This window comes from Corvus moneduloides, chromosome 3, assembly GCF_009650955.1.
Source record: "Corvus moneduloides isolate bCorMon1 chromosome 3, bCorMon1.pri, whole genome shotgun sequence".
NCBI classification, from domain to species: Eukaryota; Metazoa; Chordata; class Aves; order Passeriformes; family Corvidae; genus Corvus; species Corvus moneduloides.
In genome coordinates this window covers 31,236,244-31,256,081 of record NC_045478.1, presented here as the reverse complement: position 1 = coordinate 31,256,081, position 19,838 = coordinate 31,236,244, and the positions used below count along the sequence as shown (strand labels likewise).

Sequence of the window (19,838 nt, the reverse complement as noted above, 5' to 3'; positions counted from 1 at the left end):
CTGTCTGGGCTCAATGCCTATGTGCATATTTCATATTTAACTGCTTGGACAGTCCCTAGAAGAATACAATCTGGTAAGTATATTCTAAAGCATATTCTAAACTCACAGAGCATATTAAGATGTCTCTAAATTAAAGCTCAAAGATTTGTAGTTGAAAAATTTTCAAAAACTTGAAAAAATCTCAAAACCACTGCTATCTCTGTTGAAGATATTTTTTTAAAACAGCAGCCCAGTTCTGAGAACACTTATCCAGGAATTTAAGTAATCAGCTTTTACAAAATGTCCTCGGACAGTTCCAGTCCCTCTCATGTTGCGAATGGCATAGAATGGGAATGATCTATCTCACACTTCCTGGGCAAATGCATTACCTTACAGCTTTTTTATGGTGGAGAGTGACTTCACCATTAGCTCCTTCTCCTTCATCAAAAAGAATCGAAAATTCAACTGTAATGAGAAATGAAGTTGTAGAGGATGGTGCTCTGCTGACTGTCCAGAAAGATGCTCATCAGGGTTAAGTTTTGAAATAAATTATTCAAAAACAATCTATTCAATTTCTTGGAAACTATGGAAAAGTCCTTGAAGATTCAAGATAGCAATGTTTGATGGAGTTAAAGCTCAAGAAATGCTTTCAGAGCTGCTGCCCTAGAGCTTTTTTCTGATCTGAGTTAATAATGATATTAATAAAATAGAGCTATTTTATTAAGCTGTTTTCCTACCAGGGTATAAATTTTGAGGGTATTCTTTTATATAAGGGAAATCATATTGATCCTATGTAGTATGAAATTCATGTTTTCTTTTCTTTTTAGAATGAATCCATGTTACTCAAGAAAAATGAACTTATGAATAAGGCATGTTGCTATTGCAAGACAGTAAGATCGAAGTTATAAATGTGTAAAAGTTGTATACATTACAGAAAAACTACAAAAGCTAAAGCTGTAATGTGATGCAATAAAAGCCTGACTGAGGTACATCCTTGGTCTAACAAAGCTGACCTGAGGAAATTTAAGGGCCTTTTTGGTTGTACAGCACCTGAAGGTCGGGGTTAGGAATGATGTTTCAAATGGGGGAAGAGAACACTTCAGTGAAGAAAATTTGAGCAGGAAATTTATGGTGGCTGTTTAAGTGATGGGAAAAAAAGCTTGATATAGCAAAATCATTGATTCTTTATTTGTTCTTATTTCTTAAAGTTAAAAACTGTCTTACATTATGGCAATATGCAATGTATTCCTTCAAAGTGCTCAAGAGAGAAATTATATATAATATCTTTTAGAGGAGTATTGTACTGAGAATCAATTTTCTGTGAACTTAACAATAACATAAGTGTGCTCAGGGGCACAAGAACTTTGGAAATAATAGTCTAGAGTTCTGAAAATATTCGATATTTCAGTATCTGCTATTAACAAATCCATAAGACAATACAAGAACAGTGCAATGCAGCAAAGTATATTAGGAATCAGAGGAAGTTTATTTACTTGTGCATGGAAAAAAAATTCTTCTAGTTTTATGAGGAAGTTTTTGTTTCCCTAAATGTTCATTTAAACACTCATTGCAAAATTCTCTGAATGTACATGTACCAGTAGGATTAAACACAAGTCCAGAAACTTCTATATTAATGCAGTTGCAAGTTCCCATCTCACACTGTGTTCACTTTTAATAGATACTATGCTAGTAAAACCAAGAAAAATCAAACACGTATGGTAAAATGCAGCTAATTTTGGCTGTCCTAGATAACGAAATCCTCATTTTACTCACAGAAAACCTGTGATGTACCAGATGGGGATTCTGTGGTTAGGTATTTTGGAAGACTTTCCCTAAAGATATACTGAGATTTAAAATTTTTTTTTGTTTATTTATTTTTTTTAAAGCAGTTCCTTGTGATGGTGCAGAAGTTTGCATACCTTCTAGTGATAAAAATAAGGAATGTATTGGAGTGCATGTCACCTTTATTCTTCTGGAAACTACAACCAAATACTTTCTTTATTCACACCCTAACTCCTGTAAAGCCAGGAAATGCAATCACATGGGAACTGGTAAACCTTTCTAGATATCTAAATGCAGCTGGTAGAAATCACCTTTATTATCAGGTTTTTAAGGTGTAAATGATGGCCTTCAAACTCAACCATGTTTTACTTATTTTACCTTGGTTTAATTTTTGTTCTTCCTTCCCACCCTTGATATATATTTAACTGTCATTATACTTAGAAAAAGCATCACATAAAATACTTATCCAGAATGGTTTTTTAATTCCTGTGTTGTGCACTTCTAGGCATCATATAAAAAATAGATGATGTTACATTCCTTCTCATCCTACAGCGTTTGCTCCATAGACAACAGTAATGCAGTGACGCATTTCATTATTTTCAGCACTAATGTGGTTATTATGATAATATTTATTACAGTTAAGCAATATTAGTACAACGAGTAATTAATATTAGCACATGTAAGATGATATTTTTTCATTGCAAAATGCAAGCAAACAACAATAAACCTTTTCCAAATGCAGTGGGATGTATAGAAACCTTCATTCATGTACCTGAACAAGTTCAAAACAATAAAACAGACCATAATAAAGATCACTTTAAAACCTGCATGTCAGTTCTAATTTCCACAGAGTAATAACAAATTCAGCACTAACCACAGTTGCAGCTTTTTTTCCAATTTCAAATTACAGAATCACAGAACCACCTAGGCTGGAAAAGACATCTAAGATCATCAAATCCAACCTTCTATTGGTCACCACCTTGTCAACTAGACCATAGCACTAAGTGCCATGTCCAGTAATTTCTTGAACACCTCCAGGAATAGGGACTCCAACACCTCCCTGGGAAGCCCATTCCAGTGCTTAACCACCCTTTCAGTGAAAAATTCTTCCTGATATCCAACCTGAACCTCCCATGGCAGAGCTTGAGGCCTTTTCCTCTTGTCCTGTTGTTTGTTGTCTAGGAGGAGAGCCCAACCACCACCTGGCTACAAACTCCTTTCAGGGAGTTGTAGAGAGTGAAAAGGTCCCCCCCGAGCCTCCTTTTGTCCAGGCTAAATAACCCCAGCTCCCTCAGCCTCTCTTTATGGGACTTTTGCTTCAGACCCTTCACCAGCTCCATCGCCCTTCTCTGGACATTCTCCAGCACCTGAATGTCCTTTTCACAGTGAGGGGCCAAGAACTGAACACAGGATTTGAGATGTGGCCTCATCAGGGAGCGAGTCAGAGTACAACCAGACAATCACTGCCCTGGTCCTGCTGGCCACACTATTGCTGATACAGGTCAGGATGCCATTGGCTCATGTTCAGCTGCTGTCAACCAACACTGCCAGGTCCCTTTCCACCAGGCAGGTTTCCAGCCACTCTTCTCCCAGACTGTAATGCTGCATGGGGTTGTTGTGACCCAAGTGCAGAACCCAGCACTTTATCTTGTTGAACCTCACACCACCGGCCTCTGCCCACTGAACCAGCCTTTCCAGATCCCTCTGCAGAGCCTTCCTGGCCTCCGCAGATCAACACTCCCATTCAGCTTAGTATCATCTGCGAACTTACTGAGGGTTCACTTGATCCCCTCACCCAGATCATAAATGAAGACATTAAACAGGGCTGGCCCCAATACTGAGCCTTGGGCAACCCCACTAGAGACTGTTTGCCAACCTGATGTAGTACCGTTCACGACCAGTCTGGGCCTGTTCATCCAAGCTAGTTTATTACCTAGTGAAAAGAGTATCTGTCCAAGCCATGGGCTGCCAGTTTCTCCAGGAGAATGCCATGGAAGACAGTATCAAAGGTTTTGCTGGTACTCTATCTGAATGAACATTAAAATATCTGAAGGTGTCAAAATGCATTCAATAGTATTGAGTATCTTCATCAATGACACGAACAAAAGGATTGAGGGCACCTTCAGCAGGTTTTCTGATGACACCACAGTGTGGGTGACATGCTGGAGGGAAGTGATGCCATCGAGAGGGACCTTCACAGGCTTGAGAGCCAGGTCCTTGAAAAACTCAGGAAGTTCAACAAAGCTGATTGAAAGGTCCTGCATCTGGGTTGAAGCAATCCCTGGTATCAATACAGTCTAGAGGATAGAAGGATTGAGAGCAGCCTATCAAGAAATATTGGAGGACACTGGTAGATGAAATGTTGAACATGAGCTGGCAATGCAGGCTTGCAGCCCAGAAAGTCAATTGTACCCTGATGCTGGGCTGCATCAAAAGATGCACAGCCAGCAGGGAGAAGGAGGTGATTCTGCCCCTCTGCTCTGCTCTTGTGAAACACCACTTAGAGTGCTATGTCCATCTGTGGAATTCCCAGCACAAGAAAGGCATGAAAGAGGTCCAGGGTAGGGCCATTAAAATGATCAGAGGGCTGGAACATCTCTCCTATGAAGAAAGGTTCAGAGGGTTGGGGTTGTTCATCCTGGAGAACAGAAAGCTCCATGAAGACCTTATAGCAGGCTTTCGATTATTAAAGGGACACTAAGATAAAGACTGAGACTTTTTACCAATACCTGTAGTGACAGGGCAAGGCACAAAGGCTTTAAATTGAAACATGATAAATTTAGATTAGACATAAGGAAGAAAAAAATTTTAATGAGGGTGTTGAGACACTGGAACAGGTTGCTCAGAGAAGCTGTGGATGTCCTGTCATTACAAGTGTTCAGGGTCAGGCTGGATGGAGCTGTGAGCAGCCTGGTCTAGTGGAAAGTGTCCCTGCCCATGGAGGGAAGTTAGAATTAGATGATATTTGGAGGCAGACCTTTCAATGACACTATAATTCTATGAAAGCAGTTTGAAATTGTGACTTTTCTGAGGTACTATTTTAAGCCCATGAGATCATATTTTGAATATGATTGCCATGGGAAAAGAAATCCTGCGTGATACACTTCCTGGTGAGGTAAGAGATGTAAGCTTAAAAGTTTCAGTATAGCTTCATCATAAGAAAAGTATTTCATTAAGGAAATGCAAAGTGCTATATTCCAGACAAAGAAGACACTAGAGGAATATGTGTTATATTTTTATATCACAGATTAATAATTACTTTTATTCCTAATTCACATACATAAGAGAGTAATAGTGCTAGGTTCCTTTTTACAGGCACCTGAGAATTAGATTCAAAGAATATTGAACAAATTCAGAGGCAAAGTAGGATACCTTTGTATTTGAATTTCTAAAGACTTCATTTTTGAATAGATATACATAGATTATTAGACCATTTTGGTAAAATAAGTCACAAAACCTATCTATGAACTGAACTGTACAGAGAAGTGGTTAAATTAGCAGTGCAAATCAGTAACCAGCTGAAAGCAGAACAGACAAAAGCAAAATATTTGGGAACCAAAAAGCACTTATAATCCATAGCGTTTACACTGCTATACTTTTATGTCCCTGTTCTGCCCTTATTCCTGCTACTTGGGAATAATTTTAAAAACAATAGTATTGTTTCTAGGGAAAATCTAGTAAGGCATATAAACCTCACTTTTCTAATGGATGAAATAAGGGCTCTGAAAGACTTTTCATATAAGCAAACATACAGAATTTAACATTTACACCGTTTTTCTGTAAATTAAAACTAGAGACCTGTGAAGGCTGAAAAGGCATGACCATAGACTGTAGTTTACAATATAAACGTCTGAAAAGTACATAGCCACATTGATGCTTTCCTAGGACTGTCAGATTTTTATCTAAAGTCTACCAAAAAGAACTAACTCAAATAAGCCAGTTGTCACTGGTTCTTTGAGTATGGGGTAAAAAAAAAAAAATCTTTTACAAACATCTCTTCCTTCCTGGCTAATTTCAGAAACTGGTACAACAAATGGGAAGTGCTTAACAACACTTCAGAAGTGGATGAGCTGTCATTTATATCATGCCTTAAGCACAGATGGCCCTTGCCAGCACTTTTAGGCTTCCAGGTGTCCTGTCAGGACATCACTGTTCAAATTGTGCTCTACCTCAGAGAGATTTCTGTCCCTAACTTGCAGCTACTCATTCCACAGCACGTTGAAACTTTGCTAGGAAGTAGATTTTAAATTTTCTTAGGAATTAGTGTTTTTTTTGTTTTTAGATAGATTTTGGTAAAAACCTCTTGTTTTTCCATTCTTTGTTTCAAATCCTGATGTTTTGGCTAAATAGAGTAGGGAAAGGTGATCTGGTGGCTTCCTTATTACCATCTTTTCTAATTATTGTGAATTCAGTAGGACCTATTGTGACACCATCTGCATGTGTTTCTTTTACTGTAAAAGGGCATTAGTAGACCAATGGTGCACAGGATCATATAAAATAAGGTAGTATTAATGGACCACGAAATTATCATAACTGGTAATTAGAAAAGAGGAGGCGAAATATTTATTTCCAAATTGTCTTCTGGCAAGTACAAAAAGGAAAAAGTGAAACAAGAGGCCTTCCTGTATCTTTCTGCATGTGTGTGGCCCTCAAAACTTATATACTCCAGCTGTTCAGCACATGCATGTCTTGTTTCTAAAACGGATCCTCTCTATAGCTATGCTGTCCCTTCTGAATACAATTTGCACTGAAAAAATGTTTGGAAAACTACTGCTAGAGACTTCTGTAGAAGTTGAGCAGACAACTTTAGTATGTCAAGCTATGATGTCATTACGAGACCATTTGTACTATCTGGACAAACAGTAGATTGAAGCTCAAGTGGTCTGACCATTAAGGTACATCACTGCATATACTTCTGATCAAAAATTTCTGTAATTAAGTTTAATATAGATTATATAAAATATAAATTAAGGCAATTTGATGCAAAGGCTATTTCTATCATGCAAGTAACTAAGCATGATGGAGAGATTAATATATGCATATACATTATAAATATAATGAAAAAAAAATCCAGCTATACTAATATGCAAATAGTCTTGACTGTCTGCTTTTATCTTGACATATAGTATAGTTATGATCCTGAAATACGTCAATTCATATTGTATTTATGAAATTTCTTACCTCAAAGTGGGCAAAATGAGTTCTAAATTTTTGTATAGCACTGCTCCAAGTACAAATACAGTTGATTCATCAAGTTCTGAAAAGAATAAGGAAAAAAAATTTTAAAACTCTCTTTCCCAAGCGTTCATCAGCATAAAAATCTCTGAATATCATCTATCTTTGTAATATAAGTTTTATTTTAAATAAACCATCATAATTTTGAATTATATCCTGGAAGTCTGTCATAAAAATGTAGCACTGTCAGGAGCATATCGAAAGATTTAAACCACTGAAAATCACATTTTCAAGACATCCATCATTGTATACTGACATCCATGCTAGTTCACTTACATTTATAATTAAGCATTCTCAAAGAATGTCTGTAGAGTTTAAGGCTTAGTGAGTAAATTCTCTACTGTCAGAGACCCGCACTGCAATGATATTTGTAAATTGTACCTGAAGTTAGGCTAATTTGCCTGCTGAGCTTCCTTGGGTAAGAGTTATGTCTGCTGGAGTACAGCAGCTTCAGGGGGTTCAGCGGAGCTGCACTTCAGCTCACCTCAGATCACACAGATTAAATCCTGTGCACAGTAACTAAGTAAAGCATTGTCTCTTTGCTGTAGAAAATAATGACTAGGATTTGTGCAGCACTTTTTATCAAGGTGCTGAAATTAAGCCCATTCATTTCTCTCTAGGATCAACTATGGGTAGAGGAATAAAAGAACAAATCCTATATTATACAGTGATCCCATGAGACACATGCAGAGTTTCCTTGCTAAAGCTAATAGAAAATTAACATGCTGATACGCTTTTTTACCTGTTGACATAGGAGTGAAGATATTTTTTGGAATGACAACCCTGTCCTCTGAGTTTCGTGCCCAATCAACCATTCCTTTTCTTCCTTTCATGGGGAAATTGATGTCAGTTAAAACAGATGCAGCAGGAAGCTTCTGAATGCTAGCCACTAGTAAGAAAAATCATAAAATCAAATAAAATTGTGTTTCATATGTTAAAGCATCATAGAGTGACAACAGTACAGCAATAACAAAACTTTTAATGACACATTTCAAGTAAAGCAGGAATTCATAGGACATTAACTGGCTCAGAAAGCATAATCTTCTGTTTATTATGCAGTCTACTACGGATTAATTGTGTGATATTGATTGTAACATTTGTCAGCCAGATTCTGATTTAATTTCTTAACAGGGATTATTGAATGTACCATCTTATACCCTGAAATTAACACATAAGGACATTGTTGTGTCTTCAGAGCAAATTCTAAAATAATCAAATGTGACAATAAAAGGAAAAAGATGCTGAAAATTGCTTTGGGAAACAAAACTTCTTGATACAGGCTAATGAAGCAATATCAGAGCTTTTATCCTCTATACAGGCACAATCTCAAGATAGATCCATTAAGGAGATTCACATATTAAAAGACCTCATTTTCACACAAAGTAAAGTAATGCAGTATAGCATCTTATTGCTTTTCCTTGAAAGAATAATCTCAATTCTGAATTCTTAATTATATTTTTTCCATCTAAAAAAACTCAACACCCAAACAACATAGGTGTTATATCTGTAATAGATATAGCAAGACAGAAAAAGTAGGTATCAAATCTAAGGATAGTTTGGAAATTTGTTTACTCGTTCTGGTTTTCTCCCCATTTTCTAACTCAACTCTCATCTGGAAATCAGTTTCAGCTTTGCTGTGAAATCCAAGTACAACTCCATGGCAACACTGTCAGTGTCTAGTAAGACTCAAACTACTTTAACGGAATTGACAAGGCTGCAAGCATGTACACACACTCAGAAAACACATCTGGAGCACTAGCTCCATTCTTAACGTAAGCCATCTTGATAGCCATTTCCTGTGCAATGTCTTTCCTAATCAATTTATGAAGAGGCTAATGTAGTTGGAAGAGTTTGGATATCAGGACTATACTTTGATCTGCATAATGATTTCACTGCCAAGGACTCTGCAAGGGGGTTAAACATAAATACCATGGGGAACAGCTGTAAAAACAAGCAGAACAGAAAAGTTAAAGTAGAAAACCATTAGGTGCCTCATCAGAAGATTTTATTTGAAAGAAAACTAATTCAAATACAAGAGAAGAGCAAAATTAAGAAGTTAACAATATTAACTCCACAAATGTATTCCTTAATAACTGATTCTTATTTTCAAATTAGACTGGTTATGTATTACAGAATCACATTAATGAGGCGGTACTTGAGGTTGTTTCAGACTTTCCATTATAAAACTATCATCAGGGCTTTATAATGCTAGTTACAATCCCCTCCAGGCTGCAATGGCAAATCCATTCCCAGCACTAAGGGGGTGCTTAGTCTTGTGAATTTTCAGGTGGTATGTGGAGGGAATAGAGTTCAGATGTTTCAGAATTACTGGGGCATAAAATGGATTGTGTGCTTTCACATGCAATCAATGGTTATACAGAATATATTCACATTGTAAAAATGGATTTTTTCCAGTAGTTCTTAAAATAATTTTATTTTCCACATAAATAAAATTAAACTAACAGTTATTTAGTTTTCAAAATTAAATACAGCCTGTATAAGACAATACTGGGCTTTTTTTTTACTTGCACAGTATTTATCTGTGTATCTATCTATCTATCTATCTAATTAGATAGTAGAGCCTTAATATTTCATCCACCTTTTGGCCGACAGTTCCCTTTATTGAAATAGGAAATCAATGTTATTCAATGGAATTCACTCTGCAAAACAGAAAACCACTTTAGTACTGGATAAATGGTGAGGGTCTAGGATAGTACTTTCTGTACTCCATCTCCCTCTGTATTTTAAATAGGGCCATTTATCATAGTACCTAAACAATACCCAGAACCAAAAACTCCAAAATACTTGTTATTATTTAGGTGATGAATAACAAAACCAAAGCATAAAACCTAAAAATCTGACTTATGTCTTATATGGAATAAATATAAATATATGTATTTATTGGGCAGTGTTTGGTTTACTGTCGCAGTGGGGATCCTGCAACACGCATATATCAAACCAGGAGTCCCGTGGAAAGGAAATATATATGGACAGACAGATTCTTGCTAGATGTTTCAGAGATGTTTATTTCTCCAGCCGCATGGCCGGGGCTCTGCCCCGGAACTGTTCCAGTCACGGGACCAAGGGTCCTTCTGCCCGCGCAGGGAACACAAACCAACCAATGGGAACTAGGCTGAGCAGGGGCAGGGAAGCCCCGTGTCTGTGCCCTCAGGGCCCCTCTCCCAGGGCTACACGGCGGGGGAGGGACCCCAACAGTTTACAGTTGGACTCAATAATCTTGAAGCTCTTTTCCAACCTAAATGATTCTATGATCCTATATATTTCCATTCATGGTTCAGATAAGGTTTTTTTACTTACAATCAAACAAAAGTCTTGCTTTATCAAGCCTGATTTCCTTTTATGACAAGGTAACCCACCTAGCTGATCAAAGGAAGCCAGTAAATGCGATCTCTTTGGATTTCAGTCAAGCTTTTGATACTGTCTTTTATAGAATCCTTCTGGACAGAATGTCCAGCATTCATCTGGATAAACACATTGTGTGATGGGTGAGCAACTGGCTCACAGGTCAGGCACAAAGGGTTAGAGTGAATGGGGTGACATCGGACTGGTGACCTGTCACTAGAGGGTTCCACAGGGCTCCATCCTCAGCCCTGTTCTCGTCAACAACTTCATAAATGACCTGGAGGCAGGCTGGAAGGGATACTAAGCAAGTTGGTATGAAACTGGGAGGAGCTGTTGACTCCCTCAAAGGCAGGGAGGCCCTGCAGAGAGACCCTAGTAAATTAGAGGGCTGAGCAATCACCAACCATCTGAAGCTCAACACAGGTAAGTACCAGATTCTGCATGTGGGATGGGGCAGCCCTGGATTTAGACACAGACTGGCAAATGAGATGCTGGAAAGCAGTGCCATGGAAAGATACTTAGGCATCCTGGGTGACAGAAAGTTGAATATGAGTCAGTAGTGCATATTCCATGTCTTTCAAAGTCTGTTTCTTACAGATCCACAGAGATAATAAGGTCCTTGTTTAGACACATTGCCAAATGATTCCATGAGGATGTGGCTAACGGGGCTCTGATGCTCCAAGGTGTAAGATAATTTAATGGAATTTGACTGGAGGAGACAAGTTCAGGTCTATCAAGATGACCAGGTGGATACATGAAATAGTTCCCACCTTTTCAGTACCACTGTAAACTGTATTTTATATTTTAGGAGAGCTAATATTCTTATTAAATATTAGTCTATGACTCATTTCAATGAAACTTTGGCTCATGATCAGCTGTCTTTCCATTGTGAAGTGAGGCTCTCAATCTCACTTTTAATCTGCAGCACAAAATAATTACTTATTGTGAAATGAAATCAACAAGCCTTTTAGAGGGGAATGTATATAATTCATGTGCTGGGTCATTTGTATGTCAGAAACTCAAATGCGAGTTTCTTATACACAGATAATGAGACATCATTCGCTTTGTACTTTATTGTACTCTTTTAATGTTAGGTTTGTATTAGAAAACAATGCTTAAAGTTCTGGAACCCAAATGATTCAGTTCTGCAATTGCCACACAAGGATTATGTCTTCTCATTTGAAAAAAAACAAAGGTTTCTCACAGGGGTTTTCTTTGTTATTATTTTAAATTACCATATACCAAATCATCATGTCCTGAATTTGTGAGATGGAACACTTGGCAAACAAGGACACTTTTAGGCATTGTGGTATGAGTATTTTTGCACAGTATTGACACACAAATTGCATACTACTGGAAAAATAGTCAAAGACAATATTAGTAAGAAAAAAAATGTAAAGTAGGAAAAAAAGATGAAAAAACAGGAAAAAAAAGAAAACTAAAATGAAAATGACCTAAGCAGAAGTTGAGGAAAATCTTCATGTGTCAAATTAAACTCTTCCAACATGGAAAATTCTCTCTTTTATTTACTTGTATCACAGCAATTCCTACAAGTCCTGTCTGCTGTTTTGGGCATCACAATATAAGACATTAAGCTACCGGAGAGTGTCCAAAGGAGGGTGAGTAGGATGGTGAAGGGTCAGGAGGGGAAGCCATGTGGGGAGTGGCTGAGGTCACTTGGTCTGTTCAGCCTGGAGGAGACTGATGAAAGACCTCACTGTGGTGTTCAACAGCCTCAAGAGGGGAAGTGGAAGGGTACGTACTGATCTCTTAACTCTGGTGACCAGAGACAGGATTTGAGGCAATGTGTCAGGGGAGGTTTAGTTGGATATCAGAAAAAGGTTCTTCACCCAGAGCAGTTGGGCACCGAAATGGCTCCCCAGGGCAGTGGTCACAGCACCAGCCTGACAGAGTTCAAGAAGTGTTTGGACAAAGCTCTCAGGCACATGGTGTGATTCTTGGGGTTGTCGTGCACAGGCCCAGCAGTGGGACTCAGTGATGGGCCTGTTCCAACTCAGCATATTCTACAATTGTATCATTCTGTGATTTAGTACAGGTGCTCACTGTGCACATCTGCAGTGCAAGCTGCATGTTGAGCTCTGGGTGGCAGAAGCCTGAGACAAGAGGCTTCTTTGAGTATTTTTTTGATGCACTTTGGTATAAACTACAAGACAGTAGTTCAATTACACATAAGAATACATACATATTTGATATTTCCATAATAATTATTGATTCAGAAGAATCCATGTAAGTAGTCTAGTCTACTCTACTCAATTTAGTGATTGCTTTGAACTGTGATGGATTATTTCTTAATATCCTTTACCAATACATCTCCTTTTCCCTTTATTTCGTTTTTGTGTTGCAGTTGCAGATAACCTGTTTGATACCGTTCTACTGAAAATTTCAGAATTGGCAACTACTAACTGATCATACCACAACCAAGTAATACAAAACATTGTTGTAACTGATTAACACCAAACTGATAGGAATAGACCATTTTCCATCACTATACAAATGACCTGGTTACACACAACAATATGTGAATGATATTTAAGCAGATTATTTAGAACAGCACAAAAGTGGCTAATTAATGTGTCAAGAAAACTTAGAGCGAAAAATATAGTGTAGTTCCTGTATGAGTAGCTCTTGTAGATCATGGCCTAGAAAAGTTGAAATGTATTGCCTTGATCCCTATAACCCTGAGTGAGTTATAAGCTGCCTAGTGAAACTTCTAGTAGCTCTCTGATTGGTCTGGATTGATAACCAACAAAAAGATAAAGCAACCAAGTAAGTGTCATGAAAAAAATTCCCTCCTCTTTAGTATTCACCCATTAGCCTCCTGTAGCCAACAAAAACTGGTAAAATTTTGGAACTAGCCCCTTGAATAATAAATAAATTTGAACAGAAAATCAGATTCACTGAAAGACATGACAGATAAACAACTGGATGTTTGCTCATGAACTAAATGCAACTTTAGTTCTCATAACAGAGATTCAGGTTTTAAAATTACAACATGCACAGGATACCTACCCCAAGAATCATACCATGTGCCTGAGAGCATTGTCCAAATGCTTGTTGAACTCTGGCAAGCTTAGTGCTGTGAACACTTCCCTTAGCACTGTGATGCCTGTTCCAGTGCCCAACCACACTCTGAGTGAAGAATCTTTTCCTAATACCCAACCTAAACCCCAACAACACAGCTTCAGATCATTTCCTTGGGTCCTTTCACTGGTCACCAGAGAGAAGACTTCAGTGCCTGCCCCTCCTCTTCCCCTCATGGGGGAAGCTGTAGACCTGATTTACAGGTTGTTACAAATGTCTCCCCTTAGCTGCAATACCAGTTCTGATTCTGCTTTCTTATAAGTGATAATATTCTGGGTGTGTTGTGCTTTACAGCACAGTAACCATGTTGATCTCTAATTTGCAGTAACTTAAGATACAGAATTTGGTTGCATTTCAGTTACAGAAAACAGAAAATGTGTATATTAGCAGCATCATTTGCTATTTTCCTATCCTATTTTGACTTGCTCGAGTTCATCACTTAGCACATTTTGATTTTTGAAACAGGCAATGTTTTACTGCCCTTCTGAGACAGCTCCTGCTAAATCTGTTTCTGGGTAAACTAGAATTGATATTGTCAGAGATGATTTTAACAAAGAATATGAAAGGTTTTTGTGTTGAAACACAGAATACTGAGCATTTCTGCAAAACACCTCTGTTAAGAAGAATCAATTAGAACAATATTTACACATTCTAGAATTAGTCTTTTGACTCTAAATGTAAAAAATTTGGTTTTTAGAGAATAAAGAAGCTTATTTAAGTCAGCCCATGTTGGATACATGGGGAACAAAGTCTTGCCTGGATCATCAACAAAAAACCAAATGGACATATTGAAGAAGATATTTGTAATAGATTTTCTCTATCTGCTTAAATCCCCTCATTTTAAAGACAATTTGCAAAAAACACGAATGGTGAAACCCCCATTTAAAGGAGACTGATTTACGGATCTCCAGATCTGCTACAGAACTCTGCCTGTGAGCAGGCTTCATTAAAATCCTTCTCTTAGTCCAAAGATAAAATCACTTCTTACCACCTACAAGATTAAGTATAACAGAAGGACTGTGGTGAAGTGGCATCCTCTTACATGAACATGAGCAAAAAAACAAGGTAATTTTCCTTCTGTAAATAATACTCATGAAACGTCCTCACAGTGAACCAACATCAAACTATGTTCAGCAAAATGCTCCTAAGAAAATATAACTTAACAGAACTACTACTTCTTATGACTATCCACAGAGAAGTGATAAATTTTTAAGTTAAAACTTACTGCTCCATGGGCAGACAAGACAGGGATGTCCCTAGAAGCCTGCTGTGTACTTGCATTTCTGAAGCTCATCAGCCCAAAGCAGATACTGTCTCACTGTTCAAGCCTTGGGTAGCAAGACACAGTACCAATATAGGCAAAAGCAGAAGTAGTGACTTCATAGATATTTTCACTAATCAAGGATGAACTTTGCATGAATCCTTCCTTTGATGTCAAGCGAAATCTGCCTTAAATAGGCTCACTGTTTAAAGGTTAAGAATAATGCTTTGTTTAATCAAGAAGCTACCTTAACAGTGATCTCTGAATACTGTCCTTCTGTTTTCTATAGACAACGCAGTGGGAGAGCTACCCATTACCATAATATGATCAGTATGATATACAGGACAACTTAGAAAGCAGCATGGTTTCAGGCAATGATCAGGATGCATTTAATAATAACTCAGATTTTTTCTGCTACTTAACATAATTGAAAAAAAACATCATAGGCAGCAGGCAAGTGTTTTCTTTTGGTTGTGTGTCCTTTTGTTGCTCAGTACCAAATTCTGCATTTGAGGAAAAACTCAAGAATATACAAATTTCATAGACTCATCAAATATCACATATGCATATGCAGTCTCACAAGTGATTTCTGATTGCACATTCATTATAATAACTTTGTTCCAGGTATGGAAATAAAATCTAAAAATTACAAGTCCAAATAATAATAATACCATTAAAAATTGTTGTTATAGACAATAAATCTTAAAAATAATTATGGAAAATATTAAAGTTTATTCCCTGAGAAATAGTGCATGGAAACAGCTATAGCATAATAGAATTTGTATATGTTCCAGATACTATTTCTGCATGTTCCCCTGGGGGAAGGGTGGGGGGTAGAAGCTTAGCATTTTGTAATTTTTAATCATTTTTACTATTTACTAATTAGTAATGCACACTGTAAGTTTAATATGGCTATTTGAAGCTGGCAAATCTGGAATGTAAAGAATAAAATCAATTTGCTAATCTGAATAACAAGTTTGAAGAACACCCAGCTGAACTAATGAAAATGTAAACATTTTTTTTATGAGCAGTCAGAGGAAAATGTATTCTCGTGATAAATGGAATGCTTCCTGAAATATGTAATTATTTAGAAAAATGCTTTTAACACATGGTAGGAAGATGTACTTCATTAATTAGAAGAGAACTCCATCTTCTGGGCATTATTTTGAAGAAGACGAAGATATGAGCAGCCAAATAGACCCAGAGCAACGTCAAAGGTACTCTGTTTCTGAAGGAGCTGTATTTGTTTCCGTTCGTCTTAGTATTACTGTGCATTCATGCTACTAAAGCTACAGTCTCAGGCAGCCTCTCCTGCCTTGTCATAAAACACTTCTTAAGGAAAAGAAAGACTCAGCACAAAGCAAGACAGAAGATGGAGACTGATGCAGGAGATAGAATGAATTGGCAATAAAGTGCTTGAGTTTTAATTTACAGACATAAAGTTGAAATCCATGGGCAATACTGAGGGGGCAAGGTCACCTACAACACCATTTTAGATTTACTGGGCAGGTAAGGTGCAGAAATCAAGCATTTTTCAGTCACTAAGGTGACTGGAACAAGTGTCTGAGCTGATGATTCTAGCTGATAGAAGCTAGATAACAGCATAGAGAGTGAGACTGAAGGCAATGTTAAGGTAGTGAGCTCAGAAGGTGGGAATGATGATGAAGCAGAGAAGGGAGAAAGAAGAAAAGCTGAGACTGAGAGATCATTTACATGTTTATCTATCACGCTTGCTCATGGTAAGATATCCAATAAAAACCATTAAAAAAGATGGGGAGGACTTGACAAAGGATGAGAGATCGGTAAGGAGGCAAACAGATATGAAAATCATTAGCAGGGAATCGATACGAATATTCTATGAACGTTACATTGCTTGGGGTGATGTAGAGCAGAGCAGAATGATTACTTCCCAGAAGAAGTAAATTGAAGCAAAGAAAAGATGGCTATTGTTTTACCTCTAGGGAAGTGATAACTAAATCTATTATTCAGAAATCTATAAAGATGTGAACTAAGTTATTCAGGATATAGAAAGATGATGTAAGAAGTAAATTCACAGGCACAGAGATAGAAAATTTGATGTAGAAAAGCCACACACAGGGGAAACAAAATAAATAATGGTGATCAATATATGTTTTTAATCACAGCTTTTAGTAGCAAACTAAAACCAGATCTCTACAATATTTTATTGTTGAACAGCATTTTCATTATCATACAGAATAGCATTGTGAAGAACTTTCAGATAACACTACAAGAAAATTAAAACTGAGAGAACTGTAAATTACTCTGCCATAGAAATGCAGAGATTACTAGTATGAAAGCAGCTAGTGAATCCTAAACAGTAAAGATCGATTAAAAGCCATATCCTGCAAAACTGGATATGGAGGAAATGCTTGCAGCTGGCTCCTGTTTTCATGGCAATCCACCAGGAATGTATAAGTTTCTCCATTTTCCTTTCCAGAAGCAGAAGACAGAGCTTTTTTTACACTTTAGGTCCATTAAGATTGAGAAATTAGACAGATAAATCCTTAAAAAGCTCAAGCCTTTAGGTATGTTTACTAACCAGATCGGTCCCCTCTTTAAATGCATCTGAAGTTGCTTTCTATTTTAAAACCTGTCTAAGTCAGAGAAAGATCTACTGGTCTAACATTGCTAGTTAGAATACTGAGCTAATGTTTTGAGCACTTGAAGTAGGAAGATCTGCTAGCAATTAGGTCTCTGTTTGAACACAGGGTCCCCATCTGAAGGCATTATAAACCATACCTTTCTTACCTTGGATGAGTGTCCATTAGGATTCAAGGCTATCACCATCAAAACCTATCTAGGAGGAAAAGAACACCAACCGCCTATTTGAATATTCATTTGACAACTGGTACAATACATAAAACAAGGGTTCAGAAGGAAGGCAGGTTTGCTTAATTCATCCCAGATAAATATGAGATGTCTCAAATTAGTGCTTTACTAAATTCTTGACTCTGATAATTTAGGAGACAGAATTTAGTCACAAGCATAGCATTTCCTGCTCAGCATCAGACTACTTCTCTAGAATCTACCATTCTGAGTTTTGCATTCAACATGATGCCCAAGCTGTCAGTACCAGTGCATCCCCATTACACACACCTCTACAGCTTAAGCTGCATGTACTCAAAATCAGCTGCAAATTTATGCAACTTTGGAGCTTAGATCAAACTACAGCGAAAAGGACTGTGAGAAATGGGGGCCCACAGCCCCTTCATTCAGGAGCTGCGCTTAAGATGAATCTGTTGTGACTGTACATGGCCATGTATTTTGGTTTTCTGAAACTTGACCTGTGGATTCCATGTCAAGGTTTAATGACCTTGGACCTACCTTATCACTATGGGCTCTCCTGGGAACCACTGGACCAGATCCTGACCCTGATGCTTTGATTTGATTTCTCAACTTGATGTCAAAACTGCCCCATTGTTATGGACTTGTCTGCTGATGTGGAATATTAGCTGAGTCTGGCTACCATCACAGACCCTCTCTGCTCTTCTTCTTTGGATGCTGTGGGACCTTGCCTTTGCCAGTGAGGCCAGTGTGTATGCCTTGCTGTCTCCTGTTTTCTCTCACAGAGCTGCCTACTCTTGCTTGTCCCTGAACCCAGTAGCTAATAAGCATATCCTGGAACACTAAATGCCTTCTAGACAGGCTTGAGCACAGTCACACAGAAAATATGAAACAGAACTGTTAGAAACAGAGATCTCCTGTGTCTCAGTTTCATGTTGAGGCCATGACTCTAACCTTCCTCACAGGAGTTCGTAACTAGGTCTTTGTATTCTGGATGCACGTCTAATTCATCTTGAATATTCTCCATGGAGGACATAAACTGGATTAAGATTTGCTTAAGGGATTGTAAAAGGTTGTCCTGGGGCACTGTGAAATATAATTGTCAGGATAATGCACACATGCTTTATTTAGATTGTTTACATCATGCATGGCAGAACAAAACTCAGTACCTCAGTGGGACATATAGACACTATCCAATATAAGTAGTAAGTAATACTAATTAGACTGAGTTTGATTTACTTGTTCACATTGTTGAATTCTAAATTAACTTTAATAACTCGGGAGAAATATCTCAGTGTTATTATGGTCATTTCAATAAAACAACCGCATAATGAGGAGATGCTTTAAAAAAGATCTAACTAGAAAACCTGGCCTATAAAGAATGACAGAGCTTGGTTATTATGAGGTGTTATAACGCAATCATATGAATCACTATGGCATGTGGACCCTGTGCTCAGCCCTTGTTATCTAATTCTGGTCATCTCATCTCCAGCATCCCCTGCTTCTTCCCTCCCACTCCCCCCAAATGAGAAGCTTTTCATGTTTATCAAAGTTGTGGGAGGAGGGATCAAAAAAGATCCAAGCATCTAGAAAGAAATGGAAATAAAGAGTCAACTAGTCAGCTAAGTCAGATGTTACACCATTACTGTTTCCCTTGTCAGAATTCAGGTGTCTTACATTTTCATTCATTTTGAATGATGTTGACAGAGAAAGACAGAGATGCCTAATCAGGGTTGCTTGTGTTGCCTTCTCAGGGTTCTAAAAAATCATCTGAATTTTGATGCACAGTGAGCTTAAACTGCATATAGGAATACTGGATTAACCCTTGCTTGTACTGATGAGTACGTAAAATGCACATTATTACTGAGCTCAGTGACAAAATTAAACATAGAATATTGTCAAAATAATCAACTCAAGATATAACATAGCATTATACCTGCAGCAGAGAGGTTTCTAAATCTTAAAAAAGTCTATTTGGATTCAGGCAAAATTTTCAAATGCCCTTAGAGTGCCTTCAGTTTTGCTTTTACATGCAGTAGAGAATGACCACTTTGGATAGCTAATGTGTAGAAAGTACTGTGAGTAAGAAAACATCTCAGGTTTTCCTGAGGCGTGACAGATACAGTCATAAGGAGCTGTCATTGTGCCTGGCTCTGCAACACTTGGATTCCTAACACAAGCACCTGATGGGACTCTGCTCTCTCTTTGGCACTATATCCTACCTGCAGCCTATTTTCTGTTACAGTTATTCCGATACAAATTTGGGTGTTATTGCTATGGTTTTTCCTTCAGTTCTTTGTGCTGTTCATTG

General features: G+C 37.7%; 1 protein-coding gene across 11 annotated transcripts in view; it reads right to left on the bottom strand.

Moving 5' to 3' along the window:
* Window positions 1-19,838, bottom strand: part of ADGRB3 (adhesion G protein-coupled receptor B3) — a 458,541-nt gene that overhangs the window by 185,245 nt on the left and 253,458 nt on the right. For all 11 annotated transcript variants that reach the window (XM_032104724.1, XM_032104729.1, XM_032104733.1 and 8 more), the window contains 2 exons: window positions 7,739-7,885; window positions 6,943-7,018 (listed from right to left, as the gene is read on the bottom strand). In XM_032104724.1, coding sequence (XP_031960615.1) covers window positions 6,943-7,018; window positions 7,739-7,885 — 223 coding nt within the window. The remainder of the gene's footprint in view (window positions 1-6,942; window positions 7,019-7,738; window positions 7,886-19,838) is intronic.